The 11,503-nt window shown below is 54.2% G+C and overlaps 7 protein-coding genes across 7 annotated transcripts; 3 read left to right on the forward strand and 4 right to left on the reverse strand.

Annotated features, from left to right (window-relative positions):
- Positions 1-327: 327 nt before the first annotated feature.
- Positions 328-2,569, reverse strand: M421DRAFT_416491 (MFS general substrate transporter). Its single transcript, XM_033591093.1, has 2 exons — positions 1,769-2,569; positions 328-1,716 (listed from the first exon to the last, which is right to left on the reverse strand). The coding sequence occupies exons 1-2, from the start codon at positions 2,360-2,362 to the stop codon at positions 784-786; spliced, it is 1,527 nt and encodes a 508-aa protein (XP_033453143.1). The 5' UTR covers positions 2,363-2,569; the 3' UTR covers positions 328-783.
- A 183-nt stretch (positions 2,570-2,752) lies between these two features.
- Positions 2,753-3,622, reverse strand: M421DRAFT_399319 (uncharacterized protein; the record flags this gene model as incomplete). Its single annotated transcript, XM_033590182.1, has 1 exon — positions 2,753-3,622. Exon 1 carries the CDS (start codon positions 3,263-3,265, stop codon positions 2,753-2,755), a length of 513 nt encoding a protein of 170 aa, XP_033453144.1. The 5' UTR covers positions 3,266-3,622.
- M421DRAFT_416493 (glucosamine-6-phosphate deaminase) lies at positions 3,344-5,343 on the forward strand. The gene is made up of 6 exons (XM_033591094.1): positions 3,344-3,559; positions 3,613-3,674; positions 3,731-3,879; positions 3,975-4,346; positions 4,404-4,577; positions 4,656-5,343. Coding segments are annotated over exons 1-6 (1,050 nt in total). The 5' UTR covers positions 3,344-3,557; the 3' UTR covers positions 4,947-5,343.
- Positions 5,344-5,746: 403 nt separating this feature from the next.
- On the reverse strand, positions 5,747-6,908 carry M421DRAFT_54107 (GTP-binding protein yptV5; the record flags this gene model as incomplete). Its single annotated transcript, XM_033595183.1, has 2 exons — positions 5,747-6,429; positions 6,668-6,908. 2 exons carry the CDS (start codon positions 6,906-6,908, stop codon positions 5,747-5,749), a joined length of 924 nt encoding a protein of 307 aa, XP_033453146.1.
- Positions 6,909-7,754: 846 nt separating this feature from the next.
- M421DRAFT_416494 (L-lactate dehydrogenase) lies at positions 7,755-9,539 on the forward strand. Its single transcript, XM_033591095.1, has 2 exons — positions 7,755-8,322; positions 8,374-9,539. Exons 1-2 carry the CDS (start codon positions 7,879-7,881, stop codon positions 9,445-9,447), a joined length of 1,518 nt encoding a protein of 505 aa, XP_033453147.1. The 5' UTR covers positions 7,755-7,878; the 3' UTR covers positions 9,448-9,539.
- Positions 9,540-9,722: 183 nt separating this feature from the next.
- Positions 9,723-10,639, forward strand: M421DRAFT_252068 (uncharacterized protein). Its single transcript, XM_033588615.1, has 2 exons — positions 9,723-9,961; positions 10,008-10,639. Exons 1-2 carry the CDS (start codon positions 9,866-9,868, stop codon positions 10,506-10,508), a joined length of 597 nt encoding a protein of 198 aa, XP_033453148.1. The 5' UTR covers positions 9,723-9,865; the 3' UTR covers positions 10,509-10,639.
- Positions 10,640-10,898: 259 nt separating this feature from the next.
- On the reverse strand, positions 10,899-11,492 carry M421DRAFT_1477 (uncharacterized protein; the record flags this gene model as incomplete). Its single annotated transcript, XM_033587548.1, has 1 exon — positions 10,899-11,492. The coding sequence occupies one exon, from the start codon at positions 11,490-11,492 to the stop codon at positions 10,899-10,901; it is 594 nt and encodes a 197-aa protein (XP_033453149.1).
- Between the last annotated feature and the right edge of the window lie 11 nt (positions 11,493-11,503).

Genomic DNA, 11,503 nt, shown 5'->3' on the forward strand with positions numbered 1-11,503 from the left:
ACCTTCCCCACATGTAACACGCTGCCCTCGTGGGGCCGGGGTATCGTGAGCGCGTCCTCGAGGGCAGCTCGGATTGAGACCTCGTGTCGCGTACTGTGGCTAGCGAGAACGAGCTTGTGGTAGTGTTCCAGCGACTCTCTTCTCTAGACCGGTATGCACGGAGCTCGTCAGCAAGGACAGACGGGCCAGCCTTGCGCAGAACGGTAACTATCAATCAGGAATGTCGTTAGGGTACGGGCTGGTATGACAGAACATCGACGTTTCGTCTGGTTCGAAACAACTATGTGCACATGTTGACGCAGGGTAGAGGAGCACCTCAGGTTCGTACTCATTGCAAGGGACGACAAGGAAGGTCGTCATGTAATTCCACAAGCATGTGAGGCTGGTGGACAGGCCATTTGACAGGGGGTTTGAGACGCCTGCGTAATTGGGTACGGTGTGATCGAATTAGCTTTAAGCAAATTCGCTATGGGTCTGTCAGGCATAGGTTGTGATTTGATTATACGCTTGATTTGTGGACTCGCTACTACTGCTTCTGCTTTATGCATCTGAAGACGAAAGGACGGGGATATCGTGCAGAAACCTGCCAAAACAGCTCTGTAGTTTGAGTATCTGATAAGCAGGCCATATGACTCTGCGAAGAGATGTACAGGAAATAATCGTGCCAACTGTGGCATCAAGCATGCTATGACCCCGCTGAAAATCTCCAACCTACACAGATCCCCTTGAGTATTACAATGGAGATGGTATCGTGAATCGTAAAATCTGGAGAAGAGAAAGGTCCTAGACCTTCTCGACCTCGTCGTTCGCAGTGGAGACGCGAGCCTTTGGGGCGACCTCAGTAATGGTCTCGTCGGTGAAGGCGATATCCTCCTCAACGGGAACGGTATCCTTGACCTTGATAAGGATGACGGGAAGAGCAATGAGTAAGCTGCCAGCGAGAAGAATCCAGTTGCTCATAAACATGTGCATGTACGGGATGCCGTTGCTGTCCATGGACCAGGTGATAGCACCACCGGCAGACTGGATACCCTTGTAGAAGCCAGCAAAGTTGGCAAGCTTGCGGCCGTTGTTGGTAAGAGCGCCCATGAACCAGTACACGCAGGTCTGCCACGCAGCGTCGGAGAAACCATAGAACATGTAGAGAACAAAAGGTCCGGCGTAGCCGGCGTCAGACCAGTCCTTCTTGGGGTTGGTCTCATCTGAAGCCCAGGCCCGGTCGTACGTCTTCTGGAACATGTAGCCAAATCCCCATACGATCATGATTGTGGCGAAGAGAGCAAATAAAGCACCCTTGGCACGGGTCGTGCGGCGAACACCTTTGAAGTCAAGAGCGAAACCGAAGACGTAAGCCCCGATAATCTGCATGATGTAGTATACTACGCCGTTCAGGGCGCGAGTGCGGGTATTGAAGTAGGCGCCGTTGATCTCAGTGAAGTGGTAGGCGTAGAACCAATTCGAAGCTAGGAACATAGGGAACAGAAGGATGATGAAGGGGTCAGTGAAGAAGGTCTCCCACAGTCCCATGATCTCGGACTTCCACGAAGGGTGCTTCATGACAATGACTTTGGAACCATCAGCACGAATGACATCTCGTGCGTCGACGAGCACCCAGGCGAGCGCAGCACCGATGATGGTGAGAACGAGGAATCCAACGTAGGTACCATCGTTGACAGAGGAAGCTGTGGTGGTGTGCATGTTTTGGCCGAGGGGAATCTAGCATTTGTTAGCGTTCACTTCGAGTTACACGAACAAGCGTTTGACTCACCAAGCTGCCAATCACAGCACCCAGATTGAAGATCATCCAGAACCAAGAAATGTAGCGGCCCTTGGACTCCTCGGGAGGGTAGGACATCATAATGGCACCCTGGGCACACCACAGCAGACCGGCGCACACACCAAGGAGCGCACCGGCGAATGTGGTGAATCCCAAGTTCTGGGTGTGGTTGTAGCTCAAGTAGGAAGCCACGTAGACTGAATAGCCAATACCACCGAAGGAAAGCGCAGTGCGAATACCGAGCTTGTTGGTGAAGGTGCCGGCAAAGAAACCGACGACGGCGAAGGTAGAGTACAGCGCGGTGTTGGCCTGATTGTTGGCGGTGGGGTCAAGCTGGCCGCCGCCTCCCATGCCATTGAGCGCGTTGAACATACCAGGGCACATGAAGCACACAAGCGAGACAATGACAAGCTGCACGGGAGGTGAGGCGAACCAGGGAAGCTTGTAGCCGAAGATAGTGAAGCGCTTGTACTTCCACGAGTCGGGGAGAACCAGCGTGCTGCTGTCGCTCAGCGAATGCTCGGGGGTGTGAACATCATGAGCGGGCACGCCGCTCTTCTCGTCGTTGGTGGTTGTGGTCGACATTGTGTGACGCGCAACGTGGGTAGGGCGTGGTGGTGCCGTTGCAATATGCGGAGTTGACCTCGCGGGTGGAGTGACAGGTTGAACAGTGCAAGCAAAAAAGCGAGAGGTGTAGTTTAGATAGGCTGACTGCGCCCAGACCAAGCACCTAGACGGTCCCTGACTACTTATGGTGGGGTATGCTGAACTGGGCTGCTGGTGAAAGTCGAAGGGATGGCTCCGTTTAAGAGCAAGGGCCATTCACCGTCAAATATTTCCCGCTCCTGATCCGAGAGCTGCACGCGACACCCCCGGCCCTGAGATGCGCAGTGCGATGCGCCAACACGCCAACTGGAACATGAGGTGGCAGCAAGGCGTTCGTATTCAGGACCGTATCAGCAACCCTGGCCTATGTCACTGCCAAACAGCGCCTTCCCGTTGCGCGATGCTGCAGCTGTCTGGTGGCGAGCCTTTGCAAGGTTCGGCAGCTCGAGGCGGCCTGTGTGGAGCCCCCCTGTCGCTGTTATCGGGACCCATCCGTTTCCTTGGTCGCGCCTGCAGTGCCTGACTCGCGCTAGGGGACGACGGCCTCGCGCCATGCGTGTAACGCTCTCCGCCCTCGATGCTACCACGACTACACCCACCATCCGCTATCTTCACTATCAACACCTTGTCGAGCACCGTTGAAGCTGCTCCATTGCTATGCGCAGTCTCCACCATGGCTTTGATGATTGCATCGTGATATTGCATGACTAACGGCGTGGTGACCGTCAGCACCGCAGGAGACCAGCATGGTGTTAGCCTATGTTGCTGTGACATGGCTCCTCGCCTGTCAGCGTCGAGAGATAAGCGCGTTGTACCACCACGTTCACCTCGGCGTCCATCGCACTGCATCGTGGACCATCTGACCCACCACGAGCGCACCATGGACTGCTGGACGGAAGGAGACGAGTCAATGCTAGCTATGGTTCAAGATCGCATCCGGCATCTGTCGCCGCTGTCACGTTCCGACAAAGAGGACCCTGATTGATGAACGAGCTTGCAACCCTACTATCTCCCGCCAAAAAGTGACGTGAAGGTCCCGGGAAGGCTCCGAGTCCTCTGGAGTTCTCTCAAATAGTCTTGCGCTGCTGTGAAAGCACGCGTTCGTGGACTCAGAACCCCTCCTCCCTACTGCTCACCTCAGCAATACTCCAGTCATCAGGCCATACACTTCATCATGTATGCTCGTGCAACAGCCCGTCTATATTCGATAGTACGCTTATTGCTTCCAGGCGACTGATCATTCGCGACGACCCCGAAGCTACGTCCAAGTACATTGCGGACTACATCATTGGTGCATACTTCTGCAGTCCCTTGCGCATGAGGCAGGTCATTAACGTTCATGCATAGAACGTATCAAAACATTCAATCCCACATCTGAGCGACCGTTCGTGCTTGGCCTGCCCACCGGCAGCAGCCCGGTGCTCATCTACCAGCATCTTGTTCACCGACACAAGTCTGGCGAAATATCTTTTCGCGATGTGGTCACCTTCAATATGGTACGAAATGTTGACCCTGCGTTGTCTCAACCCACCCTTGCCTCAGGACGTGACACAACAGCATGGCAGTGAGGAGAGGAGGCTAACTCGATCAGGACGAGTACGTTGGGATCCCACGGGACCACCCTGAAAGCTACCACAGCTTCATGTACAAGCACTTCTTTTCACACGTCGACGTGAAGCCGGATAATATCAACATCCTCAATGGCAATGCTCCCGACCTCGAGCTCGAGTGCCAGAAATACGAGGAGAAGATCCAAGCGGTCGGTGGCATTGAGCTGTTCCTGGGCGGCATTGGTCCCGATGGCCACATTGCCTTCAATGAACCCGGTTCCAGCCTCAAGTCTCGCACACGTGTAAAGACCCTTGCGTACGACACCATTCTTGCCAACTCACGGTTCTTCGGGAACAACCTGGACCAAGTGCCCAGGATGGCACTGACAGTCGGAGTCCAGACGGTGCTCGATGTGAGTTTCATCAGCGTGTACGTGTTCAGCTCAACAGTGTGGCTAATGTGTTCTCAGGCGCGCGAAGTCGTCATCATTATTACGGGCGCACGCAAAGCATTGGCTCTGCAAAGATGCATCGAAGGCGGTGTAAACCACATGTGGACTCTGTCCAGCCTCCAATCCCATCCTCACCCAATGATCGTCGTCGACGAAGATGCCACGCTGGAGTTGCAGGTCAAGACGGTCAAGGTACGCACCCAACACTAGCCCCCTGGCGCAAACATCAGCGCAAATCTTAAGAACCACATCAAAGCTGATACTCAACAGTACTTTAAGAGCATCGAGATGGTAGCCGCTGAGCTCGGTTTTCGACAGAAGCTCCCACGAAAACGGGACTCGTTCATCGACGAGGGTGCCTTGTCGGTACCCACACGGAACCAAGCCAACGGTACCAGCTTGACTGTGCCACAACAAGACATATCGCGCTCCGCAAGCCCCGTGTTCGAGCCAATGAGTGCTCGTCTCGACGATGAGGATGCTGCAACTAAAGTGATGCAGTCCTGGGATGCTGTTGAGGATCAGCCGTCCGTTCGCATGAGTGCTCGTGTTGCCGGTTGAATGCACCATGCTATGCCGCGAAAGCGCCGACTTGCACGGAGGTTTACAACGACACTCATCTGGTGCTTTTGGTTGTATACTGGTAGATTCGTTTACTCTGATATTGTTAACAACTCAAGGGGCACGTCTTGGCCGAGTGAATTAGACTGGATGTATGGTACTAAGTCATTGTAGAATGTGAACTGAGCTCAGCTCGACATAGAGTGTAAGAGCATCAAAGATTTAAGTAGATAGATCGTCGCATATCAGGTAGGGTAGCCTGGTGGTCATGTACAGACAAGCATCGGCACTGAAGGTTGTAGACCTCGTTACAATACATGTCAATCAAAGCGTCCTGTAGGAGGCAGTCAAACTATTGAACACTCGTATTTCCTTCTGCAATGACGGAAGTTGCCCGCATCAACATGCTCGCATGGAGAAGCCTCTCAAACACAAGATGAACCCGCAGAAACAATCGGAGATGAAAAACAGTAGAGATCGCTATGCTGGCAAGGAAATGCAACAGAACGCTGTGGGAAATGTCGTGATGCATTTCCAGGAGAATGCCGATAGTGACAAGAGAAACGTAGAGCGACTTCGATGCGGCAATTATTCTCATCGAGTCGGTGTCGAAACATGGTCGGGTATCTCGAAGAGAAAAGGTCGTGACATGGAAAATGTTATAGGTGTGACTGTGCTGGCCCGTGAAGACTTCGCCCCTCGCTAGTGTGTTGCCTCAGGCTCGGTGTCGAGTGAAAGAAAATTTGCGAATGCAAGTCGGGGCCGAGGAACGGGGAGATGGCTGTGCAAAGCCTCGCTCATCAGCAGCATCTGCCACCCTTCGACTTCTGGGCTCTATCGATATCTTGTTCCCATTCCTGCTGATGACCGCCCACTCCAGGTGTAGTAGGAAATCCCAGCCAGCTTCGCCGCTTGTCTCCCGCTCCGATGCGGAAGCTTCCATTTCCATTTCCAGGGTAATCGAAGTATCCGTTGGTGTTGCCGTGCACGTCGATACCTGGTGTTACGCCGGCCATGGTAAGCTGTCTCTGCTCAGCCTCAAATTTGCGTTGCTGTTGTTCGACCAGTTTCCTCGTGATGACCCGGAACACCTCGTCGACGCCTTCGCCGTCCTTCGCGCTGATCTCATGGCAACAATCCCATCCAATGTCCTGACCCCAGAATCCACTGGACCTGTTACTTTGAGGAGATGCCGTAGCGCCACTGCGAAAAGCCGCAGGTGCCGAGCCATAACCTCCGGGATGCCCACTGTGCTCATGTGCGCTTTGCGTAGGATATAACTGCTCGGCGATGTATGCTATGCATCGCTCAAAGGGGACTTTGCGCTGAGAGGGGTCTTCGGCGACCACGTCGGACTTGGTTCCTACAACGTGCAGGATAATGTCGTCCCCAAGGTTCGTCTTGAGTTCCTTCAGCCACCTGCCCATCTCTTCGAACGAATGTGGGTCGGTGATGTCATAGCAGAGAACAGCTGCATTTGCTCCTGTTTGGGATGCGCGTTAGCACGGGACACCAGCGATATTCAGGCAGACACGACGTGTGGTCCAGATGTCACTGCGAATTTCGGAGCGTGGGCCGTATTTGGGGAACAGCTTGGCCGGGGTAACCGCGGCAACATTTGCAAGCTTGCAGGGAATGCCACAGACAACAAAGGGGCAACGGGAGAAAGCAGCTTGCTCAAGGTGCAAGCGGTGGAAGAGGATGTTTGGGCGTGTACGTACCTCTGTAGTAGAGTTTGGAGATGGACCTGAAACGTTCCTGCCCCGCTGTGTCCCAGATCTGTAGGCGGACGACTGTGGATGTATCGGCGTCGATGACCCTCTTTGTCAAGAATGACGCGCCAATCGTAGACTGCGTAGAAGGTGGTGTGAATGCGTTCTTGACATATCGGTGCACGAAGGACGTCTTTCCTACGCCCTGGCTGCCGAGCACTACAATCTTAGCCTCAAGACTGTTGGCCATGTTGGCGTTTCCGCGGTCGGAGGTATGTTGGTCTGAGTAGAGGTGTCGGTCAGTCGTCCTGGGGCAGGCGTGGCAAGCGATTTTGCTTGTTCTTATTGTTTACGCCCTGCGGCTGTCCTGGGGGCTGCTTCGGGGACAACAGAAGGAAAGTGATTGCCGAACAAGTGTCATGGCGCGTGTTCAGGAGCGCGTCGCAAACAGAGGAATTCGGTCCCACGAAATGAGACGTAGGTCGAGACAGCTGTGCTTGCGTGCTCTTGCAGGCAAAGCGGTACGGCGGGCGAGGGACGCTGAGGAGCGCGGTTGGCGCTAGGCGGGTCAGGTGCTCGCTCCATCTGCCGCGGGAGAGTGCCTGATCATCAGCAGCACTGGGAATGCAGCGAGAGTGAGCATTGCGTCCATCGCGGTCGGTCCTGGCAAACACGAAGCAGGCCAGATGAGCGATAACGAGTGTTTGTTGGACACCGAAGCAGTTGGTTAGTCCGAGCTGCGCTCCCCGCAGTTCGGAAGCGACTGGTTGAGTCGCCCTGCGCATGTGTTGGCGGAGCCAGACCTGGCCGACCAGCCCCACCGCAGCCTGCTTACATTTGCAGGCGCGCTGAGAAGTCCGACCGCGCTCCTATCAAAGGCGTGGAATTACAAACTCCGAGTCGAGTTGCTCTTTTGGACAGTGCCAGGTCTCGACGGCGCCATGGCGGCCAGGCCAGTCAATCAGTCAGTAATGCTGGGTGCGCCGCCGCTCCGTCTAGGCATGCAGCCGATATGCTTCCGAAATCCCCGCAAAGAGATACCCCGAGCTAGCATGGAGGAATGGCCGTCGTGAACCTGGACGTTCCGCCCGCCCTGGGCTTTAGTGCCTGGGACTGAAGTAGATGATTTCAATAAATTGCGCTGTGCCTCTCCGTGACCACCCTCTCCTTCTCCTCAGGTCTCGAGATCCCGCCCAATACAACCCCCAGCCCCCGTCACCATGAACCACTCCAGCAACAACACCCAGGCGGTGCAGCTCACAGGCGAGGAGATTGCGAAACACAACAGCCGGGAATCATGCTGGGTTATTGTCCACGGCCGTGCCTACGATGTCACTGAGTTCCTGCCAGAGCATCCAGGAGGCCCCAAAATCATCCTGAAGTACGCTGGCAAGGACGCTACCGAGGAGTATGAGCCCATCCACCCGCCCGACACACTCGAGAAGTACCTGCCCAAAGACAAGCATCTCGGCGAGGTGGACATGGGAACAGTGGCAAAGGAGGAGAAGGAGTTCGACCCCGATGAGGAAGAGAGGCAGAAGCGCATCGAGTCCATGCCCATCTTGGAGCAATGCTACAACCTGATGGACTTCGAGGCTGTCGCCCGCAAGGTCATGAAGAAGACGGCATGGGCATACTACTCGAGTGCTGCAGACGATGAGATTGTAAGTCCATTTGAGCCCCCGTCGTCATTGTCACGGCTAACAATACAATAGACGCTGCGTGAAAACCACAGCGCTTTCCACAAAATCTGGTTCCGCCCACGAGTCCTCGTAGATGTTGAGCATGTCGACATGTCCACCACTATGCTCGGCACAAAGGTTGACATCCCGTTCTACGTGACCGCTACTGCGCTCGGCAAGCTCGGACACCCAGAAGGCGAGGTCGTCCTGACCCGTGGCGCGAAGAAACACAACGTTATTCAGATGATCCCAACATTGGCATCTTGCTCGTTTGACGAGATTATGGATGCGGCAGACGATCAGGTCCAATGGCTGCAGCTTTACGTGAACAAGGACCGTGAAGTCACCAAGCGAATTGTACAACACGCCGAGAAGCGCGGTTGCAAGGGTCTGTTCATCACCGTCGACGCACCTCAGCTTGGTCGTCGCGAGAAAGATATGCGATCCAAGTTCAGCGATGTGGGTTCTAGTGTCCAAAGCTCTTCCGGGTCAGCTGTCGACCGAAGCCAGGGTGCCGCACGAGCCATCTCGTCCTTCATTGACCCGAGTTTGAGCTGGAAGGATATCGCCTGGTTCCAGAGCATCACTAAGATGCCCATTCTGCTGAAGGGTGTCCAGTGCGTCGAGGACGTTATTCGCGCCGTTGAAGTTGGCGTGCAGGGTGTCGTTCTTTCCAACCATGGAGGTCGCCAGCTAGACACTGCACGCTCTGGCATTGAGATCCTCGCCGAAGTCATGCCAGTCCTGCGAGCGCGCGGCTGGCAAGACCGCCTGGAGGTCTACATTGATGGTGGTGTACGCCGTGCGACAGATATCATCAAGGCCATGTGCCTTGGTGCCACCGGTGTTGGTATTGGCCGCCCATTCCTTTACGCCATGTCTGCATACGGTCTGCCTGGTGTTGACCACGCCATGCAGCTGCTGAAGGATGAGATGGAGATGAACATGAGGTTGATCGGTGCTGCGAAGGTTTCAGATCTGAACCCTACCATGATTGACACACGAGCGCTCAGCTCCCACATCGCGCCAGTACCTGTCGATACTCTTGGCCTCAATGTCTACGACTCGCTCGTCGGGCCTCAGGAGAAGGCCAAAGCCAAGTTGTAGCGTCTGGGGGCGGGCGAGCTGTACATATGCATTACACTGGAGCGTTTAGAAATGTTAGGTTTACATGTAACTTAGGGTCAACTATTCCATTGATTAAACTTCTTCAAAAAATTCCTGAGTCTGATTTGAGCCACACAGTACAATCAGATAGACCGGATCTGATCGGGATTTGCCAATGCTCTCAGGGTTTGCGCACGTGAGACCGCGACGTTTCGTTCATGGATGGCTCCGGGGTCGCATTGGGGCTCAAGTTACGCGAGTACCGAGACCCGCCCTGGCGTTCTTTGAGGCTTGCCACAGCGTGGTTCCTCCTCATCCACAATCTCAACATTCACGGCGGGACCGCTTTCCTTTGCAAATGTCCTTTGGAAGCTAAAGAGGATTCAACTTTTGTCTGCTTGGTGACGTTTTTGCGAACATGAGCGGCTCAGACTCTACAGCGCAACCGGGCGCAGGTTGGGATGAAGCGCATTGCATGGCGGCACTTGCGCAGCTCGAGCAGCTACAGTCTCAAGTTCGTACCTACACATAATGGCCCGAACCCATGTTGACATACTCAGATTGATGACTTACGCCTCGCAATACCCAGAATAATAGAACCTTTCCATCGACCAGCGAATCCGTCGACGTTCAAGCTGTATTCGCAGGGCGTTATTGGCTCTCAAAACGGTATAAAGGCACTGAACGAAGCATGGCGGGCACCAGAAGTACAAGAAACGCTTGCGCATACCAAGAAGAGCTTCGAGGCGAACCAAGATCTAGCTGCATGCGTATCAGTCCCCTCTCACGGCTGGATAGAGAGAGCGCGTCGCGAGCGGGAGTCGCACAAGAGCCCTGGAGAGAACACAGCTGTTGAAGATCATAGCAACAGGTTGGACGATGAGACGATATCGCGTATCATAGCAGATATCCAAGGAACACAGCCCAACGTTAAGCTGCAAGCCCATGACGGTAACCGCTGCATAACCGTACGATTTCTGGCGAAGCTTGACCTGCAAATACTGAGCTATCGAGTAGACACAGTTTGTCGCAAACTCCATGAGACTCTCTTTCAAAGTTAACATCGATCGCGAAAATGAGACACGGCCCAAACTCTCAGCGGATTGCTTAGGGACTTCAGAGCCCTCCCTCTCTATAGCACGGTGTATATCATCACGACCCAACCCTCACGATCTGGCACACCTTCTGGTAAGAATCATTTGATTGAACTGGACTTTGACGATGAACACTAAGATCTACAGAATATGATTATGGCATACAAGACCGTGAAAGGTAGTTCATGCGCCAAATGCGGAAAACTGCTCGACGATACCGCCCTCATCCCGACAGCAAGAAGAAACAAGCAAGTGACCGGCGCCAGCGAAGCCTTAGAAAGCGTCTGGGAGGCATTTCACGAAGGCTGCCTTTAGACCAGTCACCGTGTGCTACGGCTCGATCTTAGTCGTTGCGAGCTAGGAGATATATCCGAAATATCCAGGATGTGCAAGATGCGGATAATGTCTGATCAAAGGAATGTAGTCGTTGTCCTGGTACCAGTCGCCATAAAAAGACCGGAAAGCTTCTGGGTACAGACGTTTCCCGTTGGGATCCGGCTGCCACTTGACATCCGTCCAAGTGTGCTTGTCTGCTTTGCCATACTTTCGAGTGCGGAAGTCGTAGCTCAGCCCGGGAGCGCGTCCACCAAGCGCATTGTTGTGTGTCCAGGAGGCATACTTGATTGGCGACATCGAAACATCCCTGTCGCGGTTATCGAGGCAAGTCCAGTCAGCCCAGCGTGACTTGTGTTGTCGATTCTTCATATGGTCCATTTTGTCGGCGCTGATAGCAATGTGGATGTCAGGACCTTTGTCTTGCAGTATGTCCTTCATGCGGCCCCACTTGGATCCGTTCCTGCCATCCTTGGGCCAGATAAAGGCCTTGTGGGACTTGACGCCGTGAAACTTCTTGCCATCCTGGATCCAGGCTCGGTGGTCTCTACTGTATTCCTTGATGTTGGATCTGTACGGCATGATAGCCGGGTGGAATGCTGGAATATGGGACGCCATGTCTAGTTAGA

The sequence above is a fragment of the Didymella exigua genome (assembly GCF_010094145.1).
Source record: "Didymella exigua CBS 183.55 unplaced genomic scaffold M421scaffold_3, whole genome shotgun sequence".
NCBI lineage: Eukaryota > Fungi > Ascomycota > Dothideomycetes > Pleosporales > Didymellaceae > Didymella > Didymella exigua.

Coding starts and splice junctions, on each gene's coding strand:
- M421DRAFT_416493 (XM_033591094.1), top strand. Junction 4,347..4,403: donor GAGTCCAGACGGTGCTCGAT/GTGAGTTTCATC, acceptor ATGTGTTCTCAG/GCGCGCGAAGTCGTCATCAT. Junction 4,578..4,655: donor TGCAGGTCAAGACGGTCAAG/GTACGCACCCAA, acceptor GATACTCAACAG/TACTTTAAGAGCATCGAGAT.
- M421DRAFT_416491 (XM_033591093.1), bottom strand. CDS start 2,362: ATGTCGACCACAACCACCAACGACGAGAAGAGCGGCGTGCCCGCTCAT. Junction 1,717..1,768: donor GTGCTGTGATTGGCAGCTTG/GTGAGTCAAACG, acceptor AACAAATGCTAG/ATTCCCCTCGGCCAAAACAT.
- M421DRAFT_416494 (XM_033591095.1), top strand. CDS start 7,879: ATGAACCACTCCAGCAACAACACCCAGGCGGTGCAGCTCACAGGCGAG. Junction 8,323..8,373: donor GTGCTGCAGACGATGAGATT/GTAAGTCCATTT, acceptor ACAATACAATAG/ACGCTGCGTGAAAACCACAG.
- M421DRAFT_252068 (XM_033588615.1), top strand. CDS start 9,866: ATGAGCGGCTCAGACTCTACAGCGCAACCGGGCGCAGGTTGGGATGAA. Junction 9,962..10,007: donor TCGAGCAGCTACAGTCTCAA/GTTCGTACCTAC, acceptor TGACATACTCAG/ATTGATGACTTACGCCTCGC.